Source organism: Petaurus breviceps, unplaced genomic scaffold (genome assembly GCF_028583685.1).
Source record: "Petaurus breviceps papuanus isolate PSGF00001 unplaced genomic scaffold, PetGlider_PUasm1.0 38, whole genome shotgun sequence".
In the NCBI taxonomy this organism is placed as follows: domain Eukaryota; kingdom Metazoa; phylum Chordata; class Mammalia; order Diprotodontia; family Petauridae; genus Petaurus; species Petaurus breviceps.
Genome location: NW_027186304.1, coordinates 82052491 through 82076709, shown reverse-complemented (window position 1 = coordinate 82076709; position 24219 = coordinate 82052491). Strand labels below are relative to the sequence as shown.

Below are 24219 nucleotides of genomic sequence, written 5' to 3'. Positions count from 1 at the left end.
TTTCCTATGCATTCATACATATAAACACATTACAAATGTATATACACTATATATATATACAAATGTATATACACACACCTTTTTTTTTTCCTTTCAAAGAGATCTCATTTCATAGTTGTAGAATGTATTCATAGGAAGCCTAATTTGTATCAACTTAAGTAAAAAAATATAGAAAACATGGGATTGGGTCTCCTGAGTTTCTAGAGGGAGGTAACACTGAGAATGGTGAGAAATAATAACTGACAATATAACAGGAAAAATAGATGTCTGAGCTTAAGTTATCATGAAACGTGTACATTTTGATGAATTTACTGTAACAATTTGCTGAATTGTCTGTTCACGAAGGCATGGATCAACATAAATACAATTTATATCTTCTGCCAATAAAGGTTAAAATTGACAAAAGTAAAGGCAAGTTCTCATTCTTAATACTGTTTAATTGTAGCATAAAGGAGTCCTTACTGCGTTGCCTTTGTTCGGCTGTAATTCACCATGCTTTCACATGTTTCTTTTCAGACATCCTTTTGCGGCTGATGCTTTTCCAGTGCCCATTAGGTCTTCAGCTCTGCGGGCTCTCACTTCCTTTCTAAATCTCTCCACAGCACTTAGCACATTTCTCCAGGATTGATGAGTGCCATGCTGACGGGGTGCTAAATAAATGCTGACTTCACCATTAGTTTCTCTGAGGCTCCAGTTTCTGGAGAGGGAACCATCCATCTCCCAAGCCTTCTTGCTTAAGGTAACCCCACCCAATAAAAAATGGAGGGAAGCCCTTTATATTAATAGAAATAGTCCTTCTATCATTTTGTGGTGCCAAGCATCAAGGCAAGGGTTCACAGTGGTGTTGCCCAGGCGCGGTGGCAGCTTATGGATCTCTGGAAATTATTTTATGGGCCGTAATGACTCCCTCCACTCGAGACCCCCTTAGTCCCTCGAAGATGCCAGGCCAACCCCGCCGTGGGCACGTGCCCGGGGGTCTACGACCCGCCCTTCCACACGGAAGCAGCCATGTCACTCAACACTCTAGGCGGGCTCTGACTCTGTGGGGCTGAAGGTCAATACACAGGGAGTCACGGAACCTGGAGTAATCTGGAAGGAGGGGGAGAGCGGCTAGAAAGGGAAAACCCTGCACCGGGAAGGTGTCGGTTAGCACCAGCCTCTAAGGCTGCCCATCCTGGAACAGGAAAGAGCCCTAGGCAGGTTCGGGGCTGGATGCGCTTGCGCAGAGTAGGCTACAATCTGCTGCAACTTCACCATCATAGGGGCGGAGGTGCTCGCTGGTGGTGAAAGAGCACCTACTCTCCCTCCCGTCCCTTCCCCCACTTTCCTCCCCCCAGTAGAGCAGGGCGGGTGCCATGGGGGCGTTTACCCATCCGGAGGACTACGGCCCTCCAGACTGTAGGTGGCGCTGCAGGCAAGGCTGGCGGGTTGGGGGAAGGGAGAATGAAGGAAAGTGTTGCGAGTGTCGGAAGCCCTGAGTTTGCGCACGCGCATTCTCGATCACTTTCCCTCCCTCTTTCTCCCTTTTTTTCTCTTTTTTTTTTTCCCCGGGCCGCCCCGGCGGCTGCGTAGTGGCTGTAGGATGGGAAGTGAAGTCCCAGCAAGAGGCTGCGGCGGGGCTGAGAACAGCAGCCAGGGGGAGGGGACAGAGGCGGTAGCAGCAGCAGGAGCAGCAGCAGCGTCTTGCCCGTGAGGAAGAGCAAAGCAGGAGCATCAGCAGTAGCGGCAGCGCAGGAGGAGGAGAGGAGGAGGAGGAAGGACTGGAAAGCACAGGACAGGGACCGGCCCTCACCATGGCCATCCGAAAGAAAAGCACCAAGAACCCTCCCGTCCTGAGCCACGAATTCATCCTGCAGAATCACGCCGACATCGTCTCCTGTGTGGCCATGGTCTTCCTGGTGGGGCTCATGTTCGAGGTGAGACGGGTAGACACACACCCCCTTGCCCCCCACCCCCTGCGCGCCTCCCGCCCAGCGGGGAGCTCTCGAGCCCCATCCTCCTCCTTTCTCCCCTGCCGGGGTTGACAGTTTCTCCTCTGCCCCATCCTGAAGGAGCTGCGTACAGAGCCTCCCCCCATCTCCGGGGTGCATGGACCGCGTCTCCCTGTCTCCCCCCCAGAAGAAAATGGGGGTGCGGCTTCCAGCTCCCCCACGATCCAACCGGGGAGCCCCGGAGCGGGGCAGAGGCGCAGAGGGCGCAGGGAGGAAGGGAAAGGAAAGGAAAAGAAAGGAAAGGAAAGCTGCTTCCTCGGCTTCGGGTCTCTCGTCACTTCGCCGGAGGCTCCAGGCGGGAAGGGGAGCGGGCGTTCTGGGGGCCGGCGCCCCCTCTTCCCCTCCCTTCCTCCTCCCGCCCGCGTCGACGCTGCCGCTCAGTTCCTGGTTCCCGCGAAGGGTTACGTGGCAGTGAGCGGGGGGCGGGGGGCGGGGGCGGCCAGTCGGGGGGGGGGGGGGGGGGGGGGGGGGGGGAGAGAGGCGCCCCCCCCCCCCCACCAGGGCCCGGCGGCTGCCTGGGGAGAGTCGGCGGGGGAGGGGGGCGGGCTGGAGAGCGAGCCGGGAAAGGCGAGCGGGCGGAGCAAGGCCTCTCGGGAAATGTGTCCCCCCTCCCTGGGGCTGGGCGGAGGGGTGGCCCCGGAGAACTACAAGCCCCAGGTGGAGCTGTCCCTTCCAGCCCCTCCTGCACGGCCGGCCGGCCGGAGGGAAACAAACAGAGACGTGTCCATCGGGAGCGGAGCCGCGGAGCGGCGGCAGCCGGGGCGGCCCGGGGCCCGGGGCCGGGTGGGCCACGCTCGCGCGCCTTTGAGGTTCTGACTTGCGCTCGATACACATCACTGTCCTTCGCAGGCTTCTGGTTTCGTCCACCTCAGTGCAAATTACGTCCACTAGGAAACCTCTGACGTCCCCTGTCACAACATAATCACATTAGTTAGAATCACCCGAATAGGCCAAAGAGTGAAATGATTCTTCATCCCGGGGGCATCAGAGAAAAGGAAAATCTATTTGGGACTGTAGGATGGAGAGGTGCAAGGGACGTTACAGTCTCTCCCCACAGATGGGGTATTCCGATGGATTCTTTGACTTGGCATAGAATGTCTATTATGAAACAATGGGTGCTTAAAACTTGGCAAGTGAAGATACAGTTAAATACTTCAACAGCATTTTTTTAGGTTTGAGGAATCGGTCTGATTTATATGGGACCTAGCAGAAATTGAACTCACAAATTCATTTTAGTGTTCTTGTGTAATAAGTTTGCAACATTGGAAAATAGTAGAGAACTCAACTACAAAAGCTTGGGCAACAGATGGAAAGATTTTGGCAATAAGGAAACAATCTTTAGAATTTAAAAGTCAAGAATATCAACTACTTTCCTTTAACTACCTGTTGAAATCTTACCAATCCTTTACCCCCTAAATGTTGCCTTTTCTATGAAACCTTCTTGTTTTCTGCTCTCTCCCAATGCCCTCTGCTGGGTTTCAAACTTCGTATTAAAATTACTTATATGTAAATTATATCTCCCTTCTAGATTATGGATTCCATGAGAGCAGGAGCATTACAAATCATCCTTGGATCTCTCTTAGCAGCTAGCACATAGATACTTAACAATTACAATATAATAGTTTAAAGTTCTTGTTTTATCTTATTCTTATATAGGTCCTTATCAAAAAAATTTTAGCCTCCAAAATTTTCTAGAATTTATATTATTAACTTCATTGCTGCATTTCTTAATCCTACAGTACTAATGCAAATTAAATGCTTATCTAATATATTTAATGTTAGTAATTATGCTTAGGTTTCATGTTTTTGTCCAGTTTGTAGTTTCCCACTGATAAAGCTTATCTTGAAAATAGCATATTTCAATACAATCAAGGGGAATTATCAGTTTTGAATGACTTATAGGCAAATTTAGAAACTAGAGAGTATATGGAGATTGGTAGGATTTTGCTTTTATGGGAAACATTGTTTTACATTCTTTTATAGATAGCTTTCTGGTGATAAGATTTCAGGTAAGAATTTGCATGTTAATAAGGGTAAAATTTTTATTTGTAAATGTGAAGGTTTTTTTTAATGTTAGTATGAAGCAGTAAAAGTTTCTAAGATAAATGCAGTACACAAAACTTATGTATCATACAGATAAGATATAGTTTTCTTACCATATGTTAATAGTTCAGGATTTTGAAGCATACTATAAAAGGAAATGTCACAGGATTCATGTTGGTACTTTTAAGATAATACCAAACATGATACATTACTGGTTTGTGCAAACTCATAGGAATAGATGAGAAAAATGTTAGCATATTGGAGAAAAGGGAACCTGTTGGTGGTTATTAGAAAGAAAGGAGAAAGACTGGCCCCTGTTTCCTGTGCTTTTGATCTGATCCTAGCCACTTCTGTGCTTTGCTGCATTAATCTTCCCATCCGGGCCTTCTCAACCTCATCTCCCAATGCATCTTCCATTACTCCTCTCCCTTCCCCTCACTGTTAGCTCTTTTTCTGTCTTCAAACACCCATGTTTGGTCCAACTCTTCTGTCCTAAGAATTACTTCCATTGATCCTCCCGAAAGCTCTTCAAGTTATCGCTTCTCTCTTCTACCAGACTTTGAAAAGTGAAGTCAGGGACAATTTATACAGAGTGAACATGCAGAGCTAACAAAAATCCTTTCAAATACAGTGGTCAATGTTAGTAACTATACTATCAAAAATAAAGGATACATCTTTCTCTGACCTTAGAAACATATTGTTAATCTAATAGGGATCTGTTTGGGTCTTTGTTGAGAAGTTTCAGTATCCAAACAAAATGTATCAAGGTTTGTTTGTTCTTTTTAAAGAAACCAAATATGGGCATTGGAATATAGGAAATAGGGGAAAAACTATTTAGAAAAGCAAATGTTGCAAGTGGTTTGGAGTTTACAGGCTTAATATCTTTTCCTCCCCCACTTGGGTTAACAGACATTTTTCTCTATATTCTAAATGGAGGATTGAGGGTGCACCCTTTCTTTTGCTATAAAAGAGCTGTCTATATGCACAAGCTCCATTTCCTCATCCATTATTTAATCCTCCTATAAAATCCTCCAGCCATCTGACTGAAACTTCATTCTCCACCATGCTGATCATAGTAACATCCTAAATGCCTGATGCAATGACCTTTTCCTAGTCCTTATCATCTTTGACTTCTTTGCCCATCTGACACTATTCATACAAATGTTCACACAAATGGCTAAATTGCATCATGTATAAAATCTTTCATGGAAAAGTAGGGGCTAGCCCAATACTACAAGGTAGGTGGTTTTGGAACCAGTTGAATGCCTAGAACCTACAAGCAGTCATTAATGATTTAATGTCATCTTGGAAGGAGGCCTCCACTGGAGTTCCCCAGAGACCTGTACTGTTTAACATTTTTAACAGTGATTTCCATAAAGGCATTATTATAATATTTATCAGATTTTCAGATGCCACCAAACTGGGAGGAGGGAGAGAAAACCCAGGTGTTGGATTGTATGGTGTAGAGGATGGAGACAACCAGATGACTTTAATAAAAATGTAACACCTTACAACAAGACTTTAAAAATTTTTTGATGTCACAAGTACAAGATGGGAGGCCTGGTTAGATAATTAGTTGGTTTGAAAAAGATCTGAGAGTTGTAGACTGCAAGTTCAATATGTGTCAGCAGTCTGTATGATCTTAGCTTGCTTTAAGAGAGGTATAGTGTCTAGGTCTGAGTAGACAGCAGTACTGCTCTCTTCTGCTCTGGTCAGACAATACCTGAAATTCCAGGTGCCACATACAGGTGTCAAGGTAGGTGGTACACTGAATAGTGTTGGGCTTGCAGTCAGAAAGAAACTTACCAGCTGTGTGACCATGGGCAAGACACTTAACCTCTTAGTCTCCCCATTTGTAAAATGGAGATAATAACAGCACCGACTTCACAGTATTGTTGTGAAGATCCAATGAAATAACATTTTGCAAACCTAAAAGTGCTATATAAATACCGACTATTATTATAAGCCAAAAAGTGTTCAAAGATGAGTGATCAGGATAAGCATTGACCTTGAACTCATGACAAATTAAGATCAGATGAAGGAATTGGGAGTCTTTAGAGCAGGGCTTCTTAAACTTTTTCTACTCTTGGCCCCTTGTGGGGTCATGATCCACAGTTTAAGAAGCTCTGGTTTAGAGAAGATAGCTGTTTTCAAATATTATAGAGACTGGCACATGGAATTGAAATTCAATTTTGTTTGACCCCCAGGGAGCTGAACTGGACAGCAAATTGCAGCGACTGAAATCAGCCCAACATAAGAAAAACTTCCTGACAGAGCTATCCCAAAGTGGAAAGGGCTGCTTTGAAAGATATACCAGGTTCACAGGATCATAGCAATAGTAAGGACCTTAGAGGCTGTGTAATCTAACCCTCTTATTTTACCAAGATCAAACTTGGAGGCCTAGAGAGGTTAAGTGATGCCCAAGGTCAGTGACTGGCAGAGCCAGGATTTGAATCTGGGCCCTATTGCTCTCTATCATCCATTTACCTAAGGTTAAACAGTTAGTGAGTGACAGGGAAGAAATTTGAACCTGAGTCCTCTAATTCTGTCACTACACCACTGTACAGATCTTAAAGGAAAAGGCTGTGGATGACCTCTTGAAAAAGTATGCTGTGGAAGGGATTTTTGCTCATGTATGCTTTGGGCTAATTGGTCACCATGGTTCCTACCACCTCTGAGAGTCTCTCACTGTATTTACAGTTATCCCTTCCACATCGAGATTTTCCCCATAGTAGTTTCAATATATTGTGGGTTGGCAAAAGAAATTAAATGGGAATTTGGGGAGAGTTTTGTGGAAGCTGTAGACAATGCTGGGAGGCCAGCAGATGATACAGAAAAAGTTTATAAACTCAGAAATGAATAAAATATATGTATAGTATTGTATAATATCAACCCAAATTTTACAATAAGGTACTATAAATGCCCCATAAAAGAAAGAGAAAAAATTCAGATTTCTTTAATGGTACAAAGGGGGAGCCAGAAATTTTTACACAGATTTCCAAGATCACAGGGGCATTGCACCCTTGACCACTGTGATGTAGAAGGGATAACTGTGTTACTTTCTGTTCTTCAATGTTTCTACTGATTTCTCCTATCACCATGTCTTTGCTTTTGCATAGTCTTCCTGGAACTATCTTATTCTATTGACTTGATATCCTTTTTCCCTTTCCAACTCCATGTAGTGAACTCTTTCTTTTCACTCAAGGCTTAATTAAGACGTGGAGCCTTCCCTAAAAATTTTCTCTACCTCCTCTGATTTCTCAGAGCACTTTGTTTGGACCTCTCCTCTGCACTTAGCACATTTTGCCTTAGGTTACAGTTATTTGTATGCTTGTCTTATCCAGTGTATCTTTTTAGCCTTATTTTACACTGCTTCCCTTTTTGTAATTGTCTCCTCCAGATTTCTTAAAATGTGAGTACACATTGAGGACAAGGGATGCCCAATTTCATCCTTTTTTTCCTTAGTATTTAGCACGACATTTATGGAATTGAATATGTCCTAAAAAAAAATGGAGAATCATAGGTTGAGAGCCAGAATGGAGGTTAGCGATCATCTTCTAGTCTAACCTTTTCACTTTAAAAATGAGAAACTGATACCTGCAGACGTTTAAGTGACTTATACAAGGTCACAAAGCTAGTATGGAGGCAGAGCTAAGATCTGAACCCAGGTCCACTGACTCCAAATCTAGTACTTTTTCTACCATACCAGTTACCCAAGGGCATAATTTCTCAAAACTTTAGAGTTTTAGGACCCCTTTGTACTCTTAAAAAATTACCAAGGATTCCAAAGAGTTTTTGTTTAGGTGGTTTATGTCTGTTGATATTTTCCATATTAGAAATAAAAACTGATAAGCTGTTAAGTCATTTTAAAATAATAATAAACCCATTCTGTTTTAACATTAATAACATTTTTATGGAAAAATAACTTTTCTAAGACAAAAAAATTAGTGAACAGAATAGCATCGTTTTATGTATTTTTTGCAAATTTCTTAATGTCTGGCATAAGAGAAGATTATTATATCTGCTTCTACATTCAGTCTCTTGAAATATGTTGTTTTAGTTGGAGCATATGAAAAAAATCCAGCTTTACATAGATAAGTAGTCAGAAACAGGTAGCAAATTGTAATAGATAAATAACATCTTAATATTGTTATGAAAATAGTTTTGACTTCACAGACCTGTAAGAATATCTGGGATCAGTGAACCAACACTTTGAAAACCACTGCCCTAGAGGGAATATTTGGAGAACATAATTGTAGAAGCAAGAGAAATGAACTTTGCAAAAGGAAGCAATTCTGGGGGATGCTGTATACCCACAAATGGAAATTAAAGGGCAGGTATCAAGGACTAAGTTGGGTAAAAGCTGTCCCTTGATTCTGTCTTTCTAAGAGGAATGTTCAATAATTGAAGCTTGTTTCCCAAAAGGTCATGGCCATATGCTAAGGGTTAGCGCTTCAGTAATAGTTGTTTAATTTTCTTTGACCTCAGGTCACACTAACTAGCTTGGAACAGTTTAAAAGGGTTAGTTCAACAAACATTAAGTACAGGATATTGTACTAGGCACTGAAGGATATAAAGATAAATAAGATAATAATCTTTTTTATCAAGTGGAATGTAGTAACTATAACTTGCATTAAAATATAATTTATTACTTTTAAGGCCCCAAAACCCCCAATTAGGCCCTTGATTTTATAATGGAAATTAGTAAGAAAGTAAGATTTGACATTTGGAAATTTGCTTTATAATCAGCTTCTTCAGAATGTATATTTTACTATGTACAATTCAAATCCTGTGTTAAGAAATAACAATTTTATATGTAAATGAGAAAAAATTTTTAATTTTTAAAAAGTTAAAAAAAAAACATAAATTTTTCTGTAACTTAAGAATCCCAGTAGAATGAATTTGTATGATCATTTTGACTTCATGACAACCCCGTTTTAAGATTTCATGGACACAATTTTCATGTACTAAGAGGGACTTTGGCAAACTGAAGCTTAATCCAGGAACCAGAAGAGTAAGGGAAATGGAGATGAAGGAAGCAGGAAAGAAGGAAAGGCTTTAGGGTATGTGGCCTGTTCTTCCAAAACTGGAAGGAAGGGCTTTTATATGGGAAAAAGAGAAAAATAACTTTGAATAGTTCAGAGGCCAGAGCTGGGACTAACAGTAGCTAAAATAATCTAGAACTCTTGGTCAGGAGGCAGATCAGATTAAGGAGGAACGTTCCAGCAACCGTCCTATAGGTCAGGCTATGTGGTGGGGTAGGGACTTTTCCCATTCTTGGAAATCTTCAAGCATACGACAGCCATCAGGAGCATCATAAAAGGGATCTCTGCAATAGAAAGGAGGTTGAGCTAAGTGACTACTAATGTTATCTTCAACTCTGTATGATTTTAGAGCACAACATATTTCTTAATTATACTTAATCTTATCAACTATTTTACTTAAACTGATATTAAGTTAGTTTGCCTTCCCCAGCAGATACAGAATAAGGATATAGTGGAATAGGAAAGGCTCAGGAACATACTGGATAGAATTTTTTTCTTCAGATTTGTGGTTTGTTATGCTTAATGACATGTATGTAAAACATGTATGTAAACGTGACCCAATAGGAGCACTGAACTTGAAATCACAAAACCTGGGTAGAAATCCTGGTTCTGCTATTTCCTTACATGACTTAGTAGGTTCAAAGATGTTCAGTAACTTGCTTACTTTTCTTATCTTTGCAATGGTGGTAATGAATCTTGTTAACCCAATTGCAACTTTGTTATGAAGATCAAGTAAAAAGATAGGTAAAAGTCACTATCGATTTAAACTGCTCTCTTAGTCTTTTGTTTTCCTATTTTTGAAGTGAACACTATTCTCTAAACTAAAATTTATTTTTGAAACCTAGGGCAAAAGAGTATGCCCATGGGGCACCAGGTAGCACAGTGAGTAAGAGCACCAGCCGAATCCAAGCTCAGATACTTAGCACCCTCCCAGAAACACCTGGCCATGTAACCTTGAGCAAGTTACTTAACCCCAATTGCTTAAAAAAAAAAAAAAGAGTATGCCTATTCCTGTTACTCAAAAGTTATCTCAACTTATCTCAAAAGTTGGAAGGGACTTCATAAGCCATGTATGGGTCATAAGGGCCATAAGGTAGGAAATATTAGAGGAGAGTCTTGAATTTAAGTCTTTTGACTCCAGAGATTTTTCCCCTGTTGTTGTCCAGTCATGTCCAACTCTTCGTGACCCTATTTAGGGTTTTCTTGACAAGATAATGGAGTGGATTGCCATTTCCTTCTCCAGTTTATTTTACAGATGAGGAAACTGAAGTAAATAGGGTTAAGTGACTTTCCCAGGGTCACAATAGCTAGTATCTGAGATAACATTCAAACTCAGGACTCTTCCCGCTGTGCCACCTAGCTTCCAATATCTTGAAGATTATCTAGTGACTAGTCTAGCCTATGGATCTCATTCCCTTTACTATGAGCAGTCAGTGAGCACTTGTTAAGCTCCTGTCTGTGTGCCAGACAGTGTGCATACAGAGAAAAAATTAAAGCAGTTCCTACCCCGAAAAAGCTCATATTCTTTCTTCCTGTCTGAGCAGCCCTTTATGCAGGTAAATTGTAATCAGATCAACAAATCTTTATGATAAGAAACAAAAATTTAGATACTGTGTAGTTTAGTGAAATTTAAAAATATTTATGTTTAAATTTTGCAGAATAACACTGGTAACTTGTCTTTTTACTATTTTTTCTTTCCTGGGGAACCCTGTATTTTTAAGTTCTTGGTTTAGTCTGAATACTAGGCAACTCATGTAAGTGGAATGGCTATTTTGTTGTGGTGATCATGTGAAACATTGACTGTTACTTATGATTTCTTTTGAGTCTCTTCTCAATAAGGTGTCTATACATATGAAACAATGTAATTTAAGTACTTTAGACAAAGGAAACTTTTTTTAACCCCTTCCTCCAATCCCCTTTATGTAACTCACTTTTTCCTTTAAACTTTCATGTTAAAATTTGTTTTAGCATGAAATTCAGTGACCATTAATGAAATAACTAATGTTTTAGTCTGCAAGACTGAAAAGACAAAAAACAAAATGCCATCTATCCTCAAATTTACATTCTTTAAATTTCTGTGCAAGTTTAGGAAACTAGAGAATAGTTAGCAACCAAGCTATGTCTTTTGGGCAAAGGCTGCTTACTGTATCAGATTAGGAAATTCTCACTACTCCATTGAACTGTAAGGAAGTGCTTAACCCTCTTGCCCCAGTGATCAGGAGTCCCCAGTTATGTCTGCCAATGTTGTATGGTCGGAAAGGTGGATTTTTTCTGCAGGTGGAAGGTAGAAACCTATTATTATTTGGTTTAGAGAAGCCTCTTTAAGGAAAATGTCTGTGGGAGAGTATTAAGTTTTGTTGGAGTTACATAGCCAATATGTGTCTAAATCAAAAAACTTGAATCTAGTGTTTTCTGAATCCAAGGCTGGTTCTCTTATCTTCTGTAACAGTCTCGAAACTTTTGGTGCCATATCCCTATATTAAAACAATTTTTTTAAATGTGTTTACTTGTGACATACATGTACTTATTTATAAATTTTATACATGTACTATTCTACTACTATAGTATACATACTATGTTAGGGAAAACCAAATAAGTATTTATGTTGGAGGTAAAACAACTGTGAGGATATATCTGAAGGCATGGGGAAAAGCCTCCAACCTTATACCATTGTTGTTGTTATTATTTAGCCTTCATTTTAGTTTTCAAAGGAGGTATCACAAATGAGCAATGTCTTGACTTGTGCATGATTTGGATTTAAGTGAGGTGGAGTAGTGCAAATTGCAAATTGTCCACTTCACTCTGTCTTCCAGAATCATCAAAGTCCAGTGCCAAGGCAAAAGTCAGGAGGACTAGCAGCCGCCTAGGCTGCAGTGGATGACCTTGGCATCTGCAAAGGGCAGCTGGAAGGATGTTGATAAAATAACTACTATTAATATAACTGCTATAGACTCTTTTACAACAAGGTGTCTCCCTCCCAAATCAAAATCATTCAAGGCTCCACAGAAGATATAACAGAAATAACCATGTTCAATACCTTTCTAATAAAACATATCAGATAAAGCATAAAGTAAGCATGCATGCTCACTAAATCTCTTCCTCACTGTGAACAAGATACAAAACAGAATTCAGGACAAAGAGGAATTAATCCCTATGGATGAAAACAACTTCCAGATGACGTTGTGCCGATCATGCATCATGCCCCCAGAACACTGCAGAGCCTCTTGCAAGGGATCTGTACACACTCAAGTTTAGCCTGTCCATCCACACAGGAAAGACCGAGTAGATAAAGGAATGTCTCTTGTTCAAATTTCAACATGCATTTTGATGAGAGCATCACTGTCTGAGACAGACTATACAGATGGACAGTGTATTGGGCCTGAACTGAAAAAGAAGAGGAGAGTGAGTTGGATTGCTTTTGACTACTTGGCAAAGCTTTACTGGTCCCAAGTTTCCCATGAAAGCAAGGCCCATCTTTTCTATTGTATTAACAGTCTACCAGTGTTGTTCTCTAACAGCAAGAAGTGGAATATACCCACCTCTGAAGAATTCAAAGTGAATATCACCCATAAGGCAATGGAGAGGTGCATGGTGGATGTGAGCAAATCACAACTTGTTCTTTGGAGCTCTTTATAATATCAGGAGTGAAAAGTGTCATTGAGGAATTGTCTGATGAGAAAACTGGACTGGTCACGTGACAGCTGGTGACGATAGGCAGATAGCCAGAGTGCTCCATTGGTATCTGTGGGATGTCAGGGGAAAGCAAGGAAGGCAAGCTTAGATGAGGGCAGGGACAAGAGGTGCCCAGGATTGTCATGCAGGACTGGGTGACAACTTGCACAGTATTGGAAGAAATTCTAGAGTCTATCCAGCCCACTCTTAGCCTTCAGCTATGCTTGGTTTCAGCTCCTTGGAACAAGATGCCCCTCCCAGAAGAAGCTGTTTCTTCTGATCTTGTCACCATGCTGCTAATTCAGCCTTGAATACCAGACAGCTTCCCACCCACCTCATCTTCCTCTCCCTTATTTTTTTTTTAATTTAATTTTTTTTTTTTAAGCAATCAGGGTTAAGTAACTTGCTCAAGGTTACACGGGGTTAAGTAACTTGCTCAAGGTTACACAGCCAGTTATTTCTTTCTGGGTGTGGTGCTAAGTATCTGAGCCCAGATTTGATCCCCAGGTCATCCCAACACTGGGGCCAGTGCTCTTACTCACTGAGCCACCTGGCCTTCCCTTCCTCTCCCTTCTTGATTGGAGGGCTGCAGCACTGAATTCCTCCCAAAGATTTCCTTTATGGAGTACAGGACTTGGACTCTCCAGCACCTCTTCTTGGTTTCAAGTTTCAGGAACAAGATGCCTCTGTGTCAGCTATTTGGTGGTACCTGGTGGTATTCCCCCCACCTTTTGAGCTTCTTTTTTGTGGATTGTCTTCCCCCATTAATTGTAAGCTCCTTGAGGGTGGGGCCTGAATTTCTTCTTATTTGTATCCCCAGCACTTGGTACAATATCTGGTACATAGTAGGTGCTTAATAAAAAACATTGATTGAGTTGAATCCATGCAACCACAGATCCATTTAAATAAAAAGCCTACAAAGACAGAAATTAAAATGAATAAAAGAAAAAATTGTAATTTACAATAATTTTTTATTTGTAAAACAGTACAGTATCTTTTACCCTCATTAAAAATTATTGTTTTGTGAGAACAATGTGATTGAATATTCTTTTTGAAAATCTTTATTTAATATTTTGTGGTATAATAGTTTAAAGGGTCAGTTATTTATTCCAGTATTTAGTTTTAATGACTCATAACTGGAAAAAGATACCTCACAAAGATACATGGATCCATATGGAATAAATGCATCATTAGCTGCACTTTACAAGTTATGATGATCATAATTCAGTCCCATCCACCAGTTATGCTAAGGCTTTTGTTGAAATCTGGCTATTATGTTTCCCTCTTCCATGATATTATTCAGTTCTTAGAAGCTGATTGAATTTTTAACAAGTCATTTCAAAACCTGCAGAAACTATTTGGAAGATTTATAAACAGGTTATAAAATTCTGTTTCCAAGCATGTGAGAGTTTGTAGGTAATGTACTTACATTTATTTTTTAGCAACATAAGTTTAATTTCTAAGTACCTTGCTAATTAAACATGATAGCACAATATACATTAAGTAAGAATTTCATTATTAACAATAGCAGATTAAATCCATATTTCCAATAATTTTGATGATTTTTTTTTATTTTTGTCAACTTCTTGTTAGGTCTGGGGTGTCATCATTATTTTGACTTCATAATGTGGCTGAAGAAGGCTGTACTAGGAATAGGAGATGTGTCATCTCTACAATTTTCTTTACTATTATCTCAAGTCTGTGGACTTGTTTTTTTACAAGTATCCCTTTGAACTGCTTGTCCATTTTGTGAGGTTTTAGTTAAAACTAGATAAATATGGTCTATAAATCTACTTAACCGGGTACGGAGAAACCATAATATAAGGAACAGGTGAAGGGGTCACTGTCACCCCATCAGTGTTATAGAGCTCCCTTTCTTCTCTTAAGATACCCTGTGGTACATCTGTGACATCTGACATATAGATTGAGTCAAGTTGCCAGTGTGTAGCAGCAAGCACCCCAGCATCCCCAGGGTGGCTACCAACACAGGTTCTTAGATCTGCTTTTCTAAAGGAAAGCAACTCAAAATGGGTTAACAATCTTGCTTTAATCAAATACAGGTCATTTACCTAATTCAGGGGAAAAAGCAAGCACCCTGAACTTCAGAGAATACAGAGGTTACAAGCAGTCAAAAATTACAGACAGAGAAACATCAGCAGACAGGCTTCCAGCTGCCTGACCATTACATCCATACCTAGTCAGTTAGCAGGGAGGGAAGCACCAACATCTGGGTTTTCAAAGGGGGGGAGGGAGGGGGACCTCAATGACTGCCCAGAGTCTCATCTGGTCAAATCACACAACTCTTCCCAAAGTGAGCCCCAAAGCAAAACCTCACTTGTATAGCCTTCTCCTGGGTCAGATAATGTCACAACCCTCTTGACCCACTGCCCAATCACACAGCAACAAGGTGTGGGCATTCCTGAAAAACAAGCCTCTACCACAGTCTCCATGTGACCACATTCAGCCTATTGGGGGAAGAGCATATTTTCAAATCAGGGAAGGTTCTCAGAGTCACTTAAGCTGATCAAAGGGCCTAGAGGCAAGGAAGATCTTAAATTCCTATTCCCCTAACACAGTGTCCTTCTATATATTAGATATTAATGACATTTAAATTTCTTTCTTTTGTTTTTGGATAAAGAGGAAATAAAAGTTATAATTTTTTCCCCATACTACAATGGATGATCTTCTGTGGAATTTGGAAACTGTTGCTCTTCAATTCTCTATACTTTACACCAAACCACCTTCCTTCTTTCTTTAATGACTTCTGTATCTAAGGATTAGGGCATAACCTTTCCTCCCTAGTTTGGACTCCAGAGGATGTATTTGATCTGCATTTGTCAGGTTCTTCAAGTTGATTCAGCACTCTGGTTTGTCTTAATTTTTATCTATTTCTTTTCAGATTACAACAAAAGCAGCAGTTATTTTTGTTACTCTTCAATACAATGTTACCATTCCAGCCACAGGTAAGTACCTTTTAGAATTTGTCATTGTGATGAGCAGAGCACAAAGTAGCACTGAGAATTCCATAGACTTGTTCCTACTTTAATCTTCATAGATACCTTCATTAGTAGGAATGAGCACTAGTTTATTGATGTTCATGTTGTAGTACAAAATCCATTATTTTTGACTGGCATCTTCTAGTACATTGTATAGAAATTAGCTTTTGTGTTTTCAGTGCTTAAATTATTTAAATTTTTTTTTATGGAGCAGCTTAAGAATCCATAATGAACCTTCATTCTTTCAAATTGATTGTGCGTATACTTATTAATTTTACATTTACTTGTATCAGGTGCTTGTGTGTCTGTGTGTAGAAGTGATCTTGCAGTTTTACTAGTTTGGGGATTGAAATATAAACCTAAAGTCAACTCACATTCTCCTTATAATGTAAGACTTTGGATCATATTTGTCATTCATATTATATAGTTCTAAGAGTAGAAATAAAGATTTTGAGCTTAACATTCAATCTCAAAGTGTTCTACATTAAAAAACAATTAGTTGAGAATAAATAGTAGGCTTAGTGATCACCTAAATTATCTTGTAATACAACCCAGATTACTTTTTCCACTTCAGAAAGTGATTAAAGTTAAAACTTTAAAGAAAAAATAAAGCTTTATTAGAAGGAAAAGGAAGTCTAAAGTAGTAACATTAGATTCCATGAATGGGAAATGAACATTAATACATTTTTTCAAGTCACTCCTTGAATATATACAAAAGAGAACTCAGTTATTTTTGGTTTTGGAGCTTTGGTTTCTAAATTATACATTTTTAGAAATCTTCAGTGTAATAACCAGGTGATTAGGCCTCATGACCATAAAAAATTAAAATTTATCTCTGTTGAATTCACCTAAGCAGAATAAAAGGGGAAGGAAAAGATAAGAACTTCTAGAAGTCTACAGGAAAGATGTTAAGTAATAGAGTGTTTGATTAGAATGGTGGTTTGTTTTTTTTAAATTATGGTAATTGACAAGTAATAGTTAAAGTAGTCAGAGATGATTAAGTTAATTTAACTCTTTTTCCTTACATAGTAGACCTAGACCTTTCCAGATGAAATTGAGCTTTTCTTTCAAATCAAAACTGTAACTGCTTCTGAAGCTTTGTTATTCAGACTTTCCCTAGGAGCGAATTTCCCTGGGGAACTACTAGAACTTAATTCTTAGTTGCTGTTGTTTTTTTTTGTTTCCATAAAACTATGTTGTACTGAGTTCTATCTTTAATTAACAATTTTAATATGGATTTTTGTTCGATTTTCTTTTTGACCTTCAGAAGACCGTGCAACTGAAACACTCTCTTTCTATTACTATGGCATCAAAGATTTGGCTACAGTTTTCTTCTACATGCTGGTAGCAATAATTATTCATGCCATAATTCAGGAATACGTGTTAGATGTAAGTACCTAGTGTGGCTTTCTTTAAGGTAGCGGAAAGCATTATGAGATGAATTTCTTATGTACTTGGATTTTTAATAAAAATTATTAATGACTATTTTTATTTTTAGAAAATTAACAGGCGAATGCACTTCTCCAAAACGAAACACAGCAAGTTTAATGAATCTGGTCAACTTAGTGCATTCTACCTTTTTTCTTGTATTTGGGGCACAAGCATTCTAGTGTCTGTAAGTATTGCCTATGCTGAGATTGTCATATCCAAAAAGCTCATGCTTTAAACACCAAATAGAAAGTGTCCTATTTAAATATTGTCCTCCAGTCTATAAGTGAATTTTGGTTTACTGAAAATTTGAATTTCTGCCTTTCCCCCTGCTAATCTATTTGATGGAGATCAGGAGTGCTGTTAATCTGGTATAAATGTGGAATTCCAGATGATACATTTGTTATTGAACTTTATGCTGTCATGAGTTTGTTTTTGTGATGTTTTGTTTAGAATGCCATATACTACATTTATGGTCCCTGAATCAGGAAAATATTTTTATCTCTTGTATTCACTTGCAGGCAGTGTCTGTTTTAGCAAAAAAAGATTTTAAGATAGCAATGACTTTAATACTGCTGGTGCCCAAGGGTGAGATGTTTTCAGCCATTTCCCACAAATAAAGCCAACCAGGCGAAGCACTTTCCAGAGAGCTTTAAAAATATTGCATGCTTTTTCAAAGAGTACAACCAGAACCTTGCTTATATCATTCTAACTAATGGAAAAAGTAAGAACTTTTATTTTAAAGGAATTTATTTCTATTAATGTTTTTCTCAAAATGTGTCATCTTCCACAGATATTTGTTAAACTACAATCTAGAAGTTAGGCTTTTTCTAAAAGTGTTACATTTGGGAAAATGGCACTTTTATTTAAACTGCTTTGGATATATGAGAGTTAGATTTTTGCATTAGATTAAACAAGATTGGTAGGCTGTTGATGAAAAAATTGCTTTGGTTAAAGAAACAAAGCCATTTTAACATTTTCAGGGTAGATGTCAAGGTTGCATCAACCAAGAACATGTTTCCTTTCTACTATTTGTGGTCCATTATCTCCCTCCATTTGTTATAAATTGACTGCTTTAATAATACTTTTGAAAAAATTAGTACAAGTAGATTCTCAAATTAATGAAGACCTTTGGAGACTAGTTCTACATCCAAGTCCATAGGAATAGTGTTTTGTTAATTTACAATAAATTCTGTTAAATAAAATTTCTTGTGTACCAGATGCTTTACCAGTCCACATGGGAGTCATTCTACAAAGACATTATTGTTTTGATATTTACATTTTTTGGTATGTCAGTATTTAATTCAATGAAAAAAATTTAATTCTCTTTTTTGGGGCCTATTTTAATAGAGGGGTAGATGGTAAATATTGCAAAAGAAAATTTTTCACAGATTTGAGACAGGGCTTAAAATAGAGATAGGTCCTGATCCCAGCGTGTCTGTAGTGAGAGAATCTAGGAAATCTAAGAAGTAACAATGAAGCTATCCTGAGTTGGGATCTATTAGCAAGAGCAAATAACTTATAGCTGATAGGCTTCCCTCTCTACACTGTATAGTTTTTATATCTTGTCAGGTTTATTAAAATGAAGTTCTACCTTCATAAATACTTACAGGAACAAATCATCTTTCTCTTGGACTACCAGGAGATAACTACTCTGTAAGAGTAAGCTCATATATCTTAGAAGAGAATTTAAAGTGCTTTTATTTTTTCAAATAAATGCTAGTTAGTTTGATCATCAACAAGTCAATAATATTGTTTATGTATTTTAGATAACTGCTTGATTATATGGAATTCGTTCTGAAGTGTGGATTCAGTCAAAGGGCTGCACTTGTGGACCTAGAGGGCCATATGTGGCTTAGAGGCCGCAGGTTCCCCATCACCTGTGCTAGAATATTATCTTAAAACATCAACAAAAATTTTTTGACTGTCTTGAGCTCCTGCTTACACTTTAAAGTCATAAGAAACCTTAGGAGTAGTTTAGTTCTTTTATTTCATCACTGAATGTGATGGGATTTGGGCATCAAAGAAATGGAAATAGTTTTCTACTTTATTTTTGAGTTATCTTCTGTAGGCTAATTTTTATGTCAATACTGTCTTAGGAGAACTTCATCTCAGATCCAGCTATTCTGTGGAAGTCCTACCCCCTTACCCTGATGACGTAAGTTGTTTCTGGTTTGCTTTTATTGATTAAAGAAAATAGTTCTATCAAATGAAAGAGCAGCAAATGTTAAGTAGCTCGGTACTGTTTACACTGAGCCCTTTTATTATGTTCTTCCCTTTATTCCTCTTCTTACTTTTTCACTTCCTCTTTGCTTTCTTCTCTATCCTCTTGCTTTTTTCTCTCTTTAGCTTTGGTCCATTCATTCCTTCTTCATATTTCTTTTTCATCTTTTAAGCTCAAACCAGTCCCCTTTCTTCCATGATCCTTTTCCCATAGCAATTTCTTCCTTCTCTGAATTCTCATCACCCTGATATCCTGTGCCATCCACTTTAAAAGTTAGTTACATACTATCCAGTATGCTTCTCTGATTTTTTAACTTATATCAGTTTTGTTACCTCAACAGATTTCATAAGTTCCTTGAGAACAGAGAATGTCTCTTCTACTTCTTTTTTATATAATTTACAGTACTTGGCAAATAGAATATTCCATAATATCTGACTTAACAAGTGGGTATGGATGGGTAGAGGAGAGTGGTGAAAATCAAGAAAGGAGCTGTAGAAGTGTGTCTTTGCATCTGCATTTGTTAAAATGGTCATTGCACTGAGTCTAAGAAATAGTGCTCTTTAAATGTCAGCTACACTCTATCCTTGGGTTCTTACAGACTTTCAAAAATGCTTATTACACGTATCTTTTCTAAAATTCGCAGATCTACACTCTGTACCCTAATGCTGCCCCACTTGCTTTCCATTGGGGTGTACTCCTTTCCATTCCCTTCCTCTTGTTGCAAGGATCTTCTCCTTCCTTCCCTCCTACGCCAAGACTAAGTCTGTGTTTCATCCTTTCAGCATTTGATTTTCTGCTTTCCAACTAGCTGCCCTGATAAACTAATCAGTGTTTATGCACTAATGAAAAGGCTAGATTTGTTTATGGTAATTTGTATGGTAACTAGTAGACCTATGGATATAGTGTCCTTTCTTTTGTTTAGTAAGCCTAAAGAAGGATTGTAAAGAGGGGGATTTCAGGCCTAGTTTTTAAGATAAGTGGCTTGTTGGGATCTGTTTTGGGGGTTAGTAGGGTATTGGAAAGGTATCCTTCTAATCACACCACTCCCTGTTGTATATATGCAATATAGATACAAGAAGGAGTGGTAACAACAGATAACTCTGTGATTGACCCTCACTTCCAATATTTGTTCTATTCTGTATTCCTTAAATATATTATGTTTTTAAAGTATTTATTTCACTTTCTTGTGTTGTACAGATTTCAAATGAAGTTTTTCTACATATCACAGCTGGCTTACTGGTTTCATGCTTTTCCTGAGCTCTACTTCCAGAAAACCAAAAAAGTAAGCTGGACAATGTATAATTTTTAAAATTATCTTACTATCAATTTTTTTTAATTTCTTGGAGGAACTTTTTTTAATTTTATCCAGTATATTTTTTACTCACATTATCTTCCCTTCTGCTTACCCTCCCCAAACCTTCCTTTACCCCCCAAAAAAATTTTCTCCATTCTAAAACGTAAGTTTGGGTCATTCATTTGATTTCAATTTAATTCAATCACTTCAAGAGCTAGTAAGTGCAGATTTTGAATGGTGCTAATGATCCTCATTTTACTTTTGTTTGTTTTTTCCAAGATAGCATTTTTACCCTGAGTTGATACTTTAACTATACTATAATTGCCATCAGCAGTTCACTTCTTAGCTGTGTTATAAGGACATTAGGTGACTGAAGGATAAACCATTCTATGTAAATTTTAGAATTCAGTACTGAGAGAAGTAACTCATAGCTTAAGTGTTTTTGACCAACAAAGTCATCTCATTCTTTCAAAACAAATGGATGGATGAATAAAATGAATGGATCCTCCTTTTAAAGTGTAAGAAAGTTGTGTTTTTTTCTTAAACATATAAGTAAAATTCTTAAGTAGAGCAGACAACTGATTTCTAGTCTCCTTAATTCCAGTACTTTTCTCAAGGCAGACCTTTTTACTACAAAAATTGACTTTTCCAGTTTTTCCCCAAAGCCTCTAATATCATCCTTATTGCCTTTCACTAAAATAAAGCTACTTGCCACTACTCTCAAGCTCTTTTTCCTGTTTCACTGGATTTTTAATATTCTAATCTGTCCTTTTCCTTTCATCTTCTTAATGCTTTATTTGCAGACATTCTCTCATTCACTTTTCTATTTCTGCTTCCAAGAGCACTTCTCTCTATGCCTGATTTGTTCTTCTGCACTTAACAAATCATTCAAGCACCTTCCCACTCCTTCCAGAACTCCATAAAATCCCCCTCGATTCACCAATCCCAGTCTAACGACACATAATAATGTAGTAGCTACTATAATAAAATATTCTTTTAAGTACTTGATTTACATTTTCATTTGATCCTTAACAACCCTATGAGATAAATGGCATTATCCCTATTTTATAGATGAGGAGACTGAACCTTAGGAAGGTTACATGACTTGACAGTGGTCATACATCTCATAAACTTTAGATACTGAAGCTGAACCGGCTCTACTTGACTCCAGCACTCTTTAAATATGCCTTGTAAGGGAATGTAAACCTATGTCTTGGTATGGGAAAATAGTCATTCATGGATGGTGGCCATCGCTTTTTTTCTTTTGTGTTTATTTTGCTTGTTTTATAATACTAACCTTCATTGATATTGTCTGCTAAACTTATAGCTGCAGTGAAGTCCATGTAAAGGTCAGCATTTAGAGATCACTGGAGGATAGTTCATTTTGGGGGGAAAAAGAATCTTTTATCACTTGTGAGTATGTGAAAAATAGGTCAAAAGATGATTACTCTTTTTTTATAATGTTAAATTGTTTTGAGGTCAGGAGGAAAAGGTGGGTGGGAGGGTTATGACCATAATTTTCAGTGGCACTGAAATGCCCACGGCCTCATATACTAAGCCCCTGTATGTAACAAGTTTGGAAATTACTGAATTCTTCCTGAACTCGTACGTGCTTAGCCAGGAGCCCCTCTCTTGTGAGAAACAGACCTGGCCATACTTCCTGATAAGATGTCAGAATGATCCTGGACATCTGGGTCTCACAATAAATCAGGGCAAGGACTATACAACTGTCCAGACCAAGGCCTGGCTACAACGGATGTGCTTATCTAACATTGTCAGACTTACCTACCATTGTCAGACTAACTTTGTTTCCCACACCTATTTTTGGTAGTTTTTGACTTTAAATATTCCCCCTTTCCCTATGGTCGGGGCAGCTCTCCTAAGGTTCCTTGGGAGACTGTCGCTGGCCAGCTTAATAAACTGATGCTCATTAATTGACTGGGCTTGGGTTCTTTTCTCTTTACATGTCCGTTACACCGGCCATTACAGCACTTTCACTCTCAGTATTGTCATGAAGGATCTTAGAGGGGGTATTTGCTATACTAATAATACCTTAGCTATCATAGTAGCAGAATTCCACTAGCCCATACCCATTACATGAAAGGTAATCAGTCCCTAAAATAACATCCTCAGCAAATGGTTGTGCAGTTTCAGTTTCAAGGATTGGAGGTGAACCCATCACCTTTAAAGGTAGCCTTTCCATTTTGGGTAGCTTAAATTGTCAGGAAGCTCTTTGTCATCTATCCCCTGTTTCCCTCCTTGCAATTTTTACCCACTGTGGAGCCAGACAGAATTAAGTAAACTCTTGTCTTCCACATTACAGCCCTTCACATACTTGCCCACCAGTATTGTTTCCCCCCAGTACCCTTTATTCTCCATGCTGGATATCTCCAGTTCTTTTCAATCCATCTTCATGTGACAAAGACTCAAGGCCGTTCATCTACCACATTGCCCTCTTCTGGACACTCTCTCACATAGGAGTTTTCTTCCTAAACTGTGACTAGTCAGAATATAAGGGGGTTATAACCTCATTTCTTGGAAGGTGTTCCTCTTTTTGAAGCCCAGCGTAGCATTACCTTGGCTGCTGCCATGTCATGCTGATGAAATATATTGGTTTGCAGTCAATTAAAGTCCATAGTTCTTTTTTGGACAAACATTTGTATAACCATGCTTCCCACATCTTGTACTTGTGAAGTTGAATTTTTTAACTCAATTGTAAGACTTTACATTTATCTCTTTTGAATTCTGTCTTACTAGATTCAACCCAATACTTTAGTCTGTCAGGATTTTTTTGGATCCTGACTCCATGATCAGTATATTAGCTGGGGTTGACAGAGGTTTGTGTCATCTAAAAATCTGATGGGCATACTGTCTCCTCCTACATCCTAGTCATTGATAAAGATGCTGAAGAGCACAAGGCTGCCCAGCACCCCCTGGAGCACCTCACTGGAAACTTCCTTCAAAGTTGATAATTAATCATTAGTGACTAATCTTAAGAGTCCAGTCATTCAACTACTTATGAATCTATCCAGTTGTATTTATCATGTGTTCCACATATCCATTTTTCACAAGAATAGCATGACTTTATCAAATGTGTTGCTGAAATCTGGGTCATTTATATTTCCAGCTTTCTGATAAGCCAATTTAATTAATCCTATCTGGAAATAAGGTTAGTTTGGCATGGCCTATTCTTTTTTTTTTTTTTGAGAGCAGATGGAGTTAAGTGACTTGCCCAAGGTCACACAGCTAGTTTTTGTGTTAAGTGTCTGAGGCCAGATTTGAACCCAGGTCCTCCTCACTCTGGGGCAGGTGTTGTATTCACTGTGCCACCTAACCACCCCTGGCATGACCTGTTATTAATGAGGCTGCCCTGGCTCTTTACATTCCCTGCTTCTCTTTCCAGGTGTTTGCTGTATATTTCTTGAATAGTCCAGTCTAGAATTTTGGCACAAATGGAATTGGGCAGAATACTTGGCCTAGGTCGCCAGCTCAGTTCTCTTCCCTGTTTTGAAAATTGCACTATTTG

General features: G+C 38.8%; 1 protein-coding gene across 2 annotated transcripts in view; it reads left to right on the top strand.

Annotated features, from left to right (window-relative positions):
• The first annotated feature begins 1544 nt into the window (after positions 1 to 1544).
• TRAM1 (translocation associated membrane protein 1) overlaps positions 1545 to 24219 on the top strand; it is a 44001-nt gene continuing 21326 nt past the window's right edge. The window contains exons 1-6 of one of the 2 annotated variants that reach the window (XM_069100107.1): positions 1545 to 1916; positions 15651 to 15714; positions 17015 to 17136; positions 17246 to 17362; positions 19275 to 19333; positions 20597 to 20681. In XM_069100107.1, the coding sequence (XP_068956208.1) occupies positions 1794 to 1916; positions 15651 to 15714; positions 17015 to 17136; positions 17246 to 17362; positions 19275 to 19333; positions 20597 to 20681 (570 nt within the window). In that variant the 5' untranslated portion in view covers positions 1545 to 1793. Of the gene's footprint in view, positions 1917 to 2381; positions 2403 to 15650; positions 15715 to 17014; positions 17137 to 17245; positions 17363 to 19274; positions 19334 to 20596; positions 20682 to 24219 lie in introns of those variants that run through there. The other variant, XM_069100108.1, reaches the window with a different exon arrangement.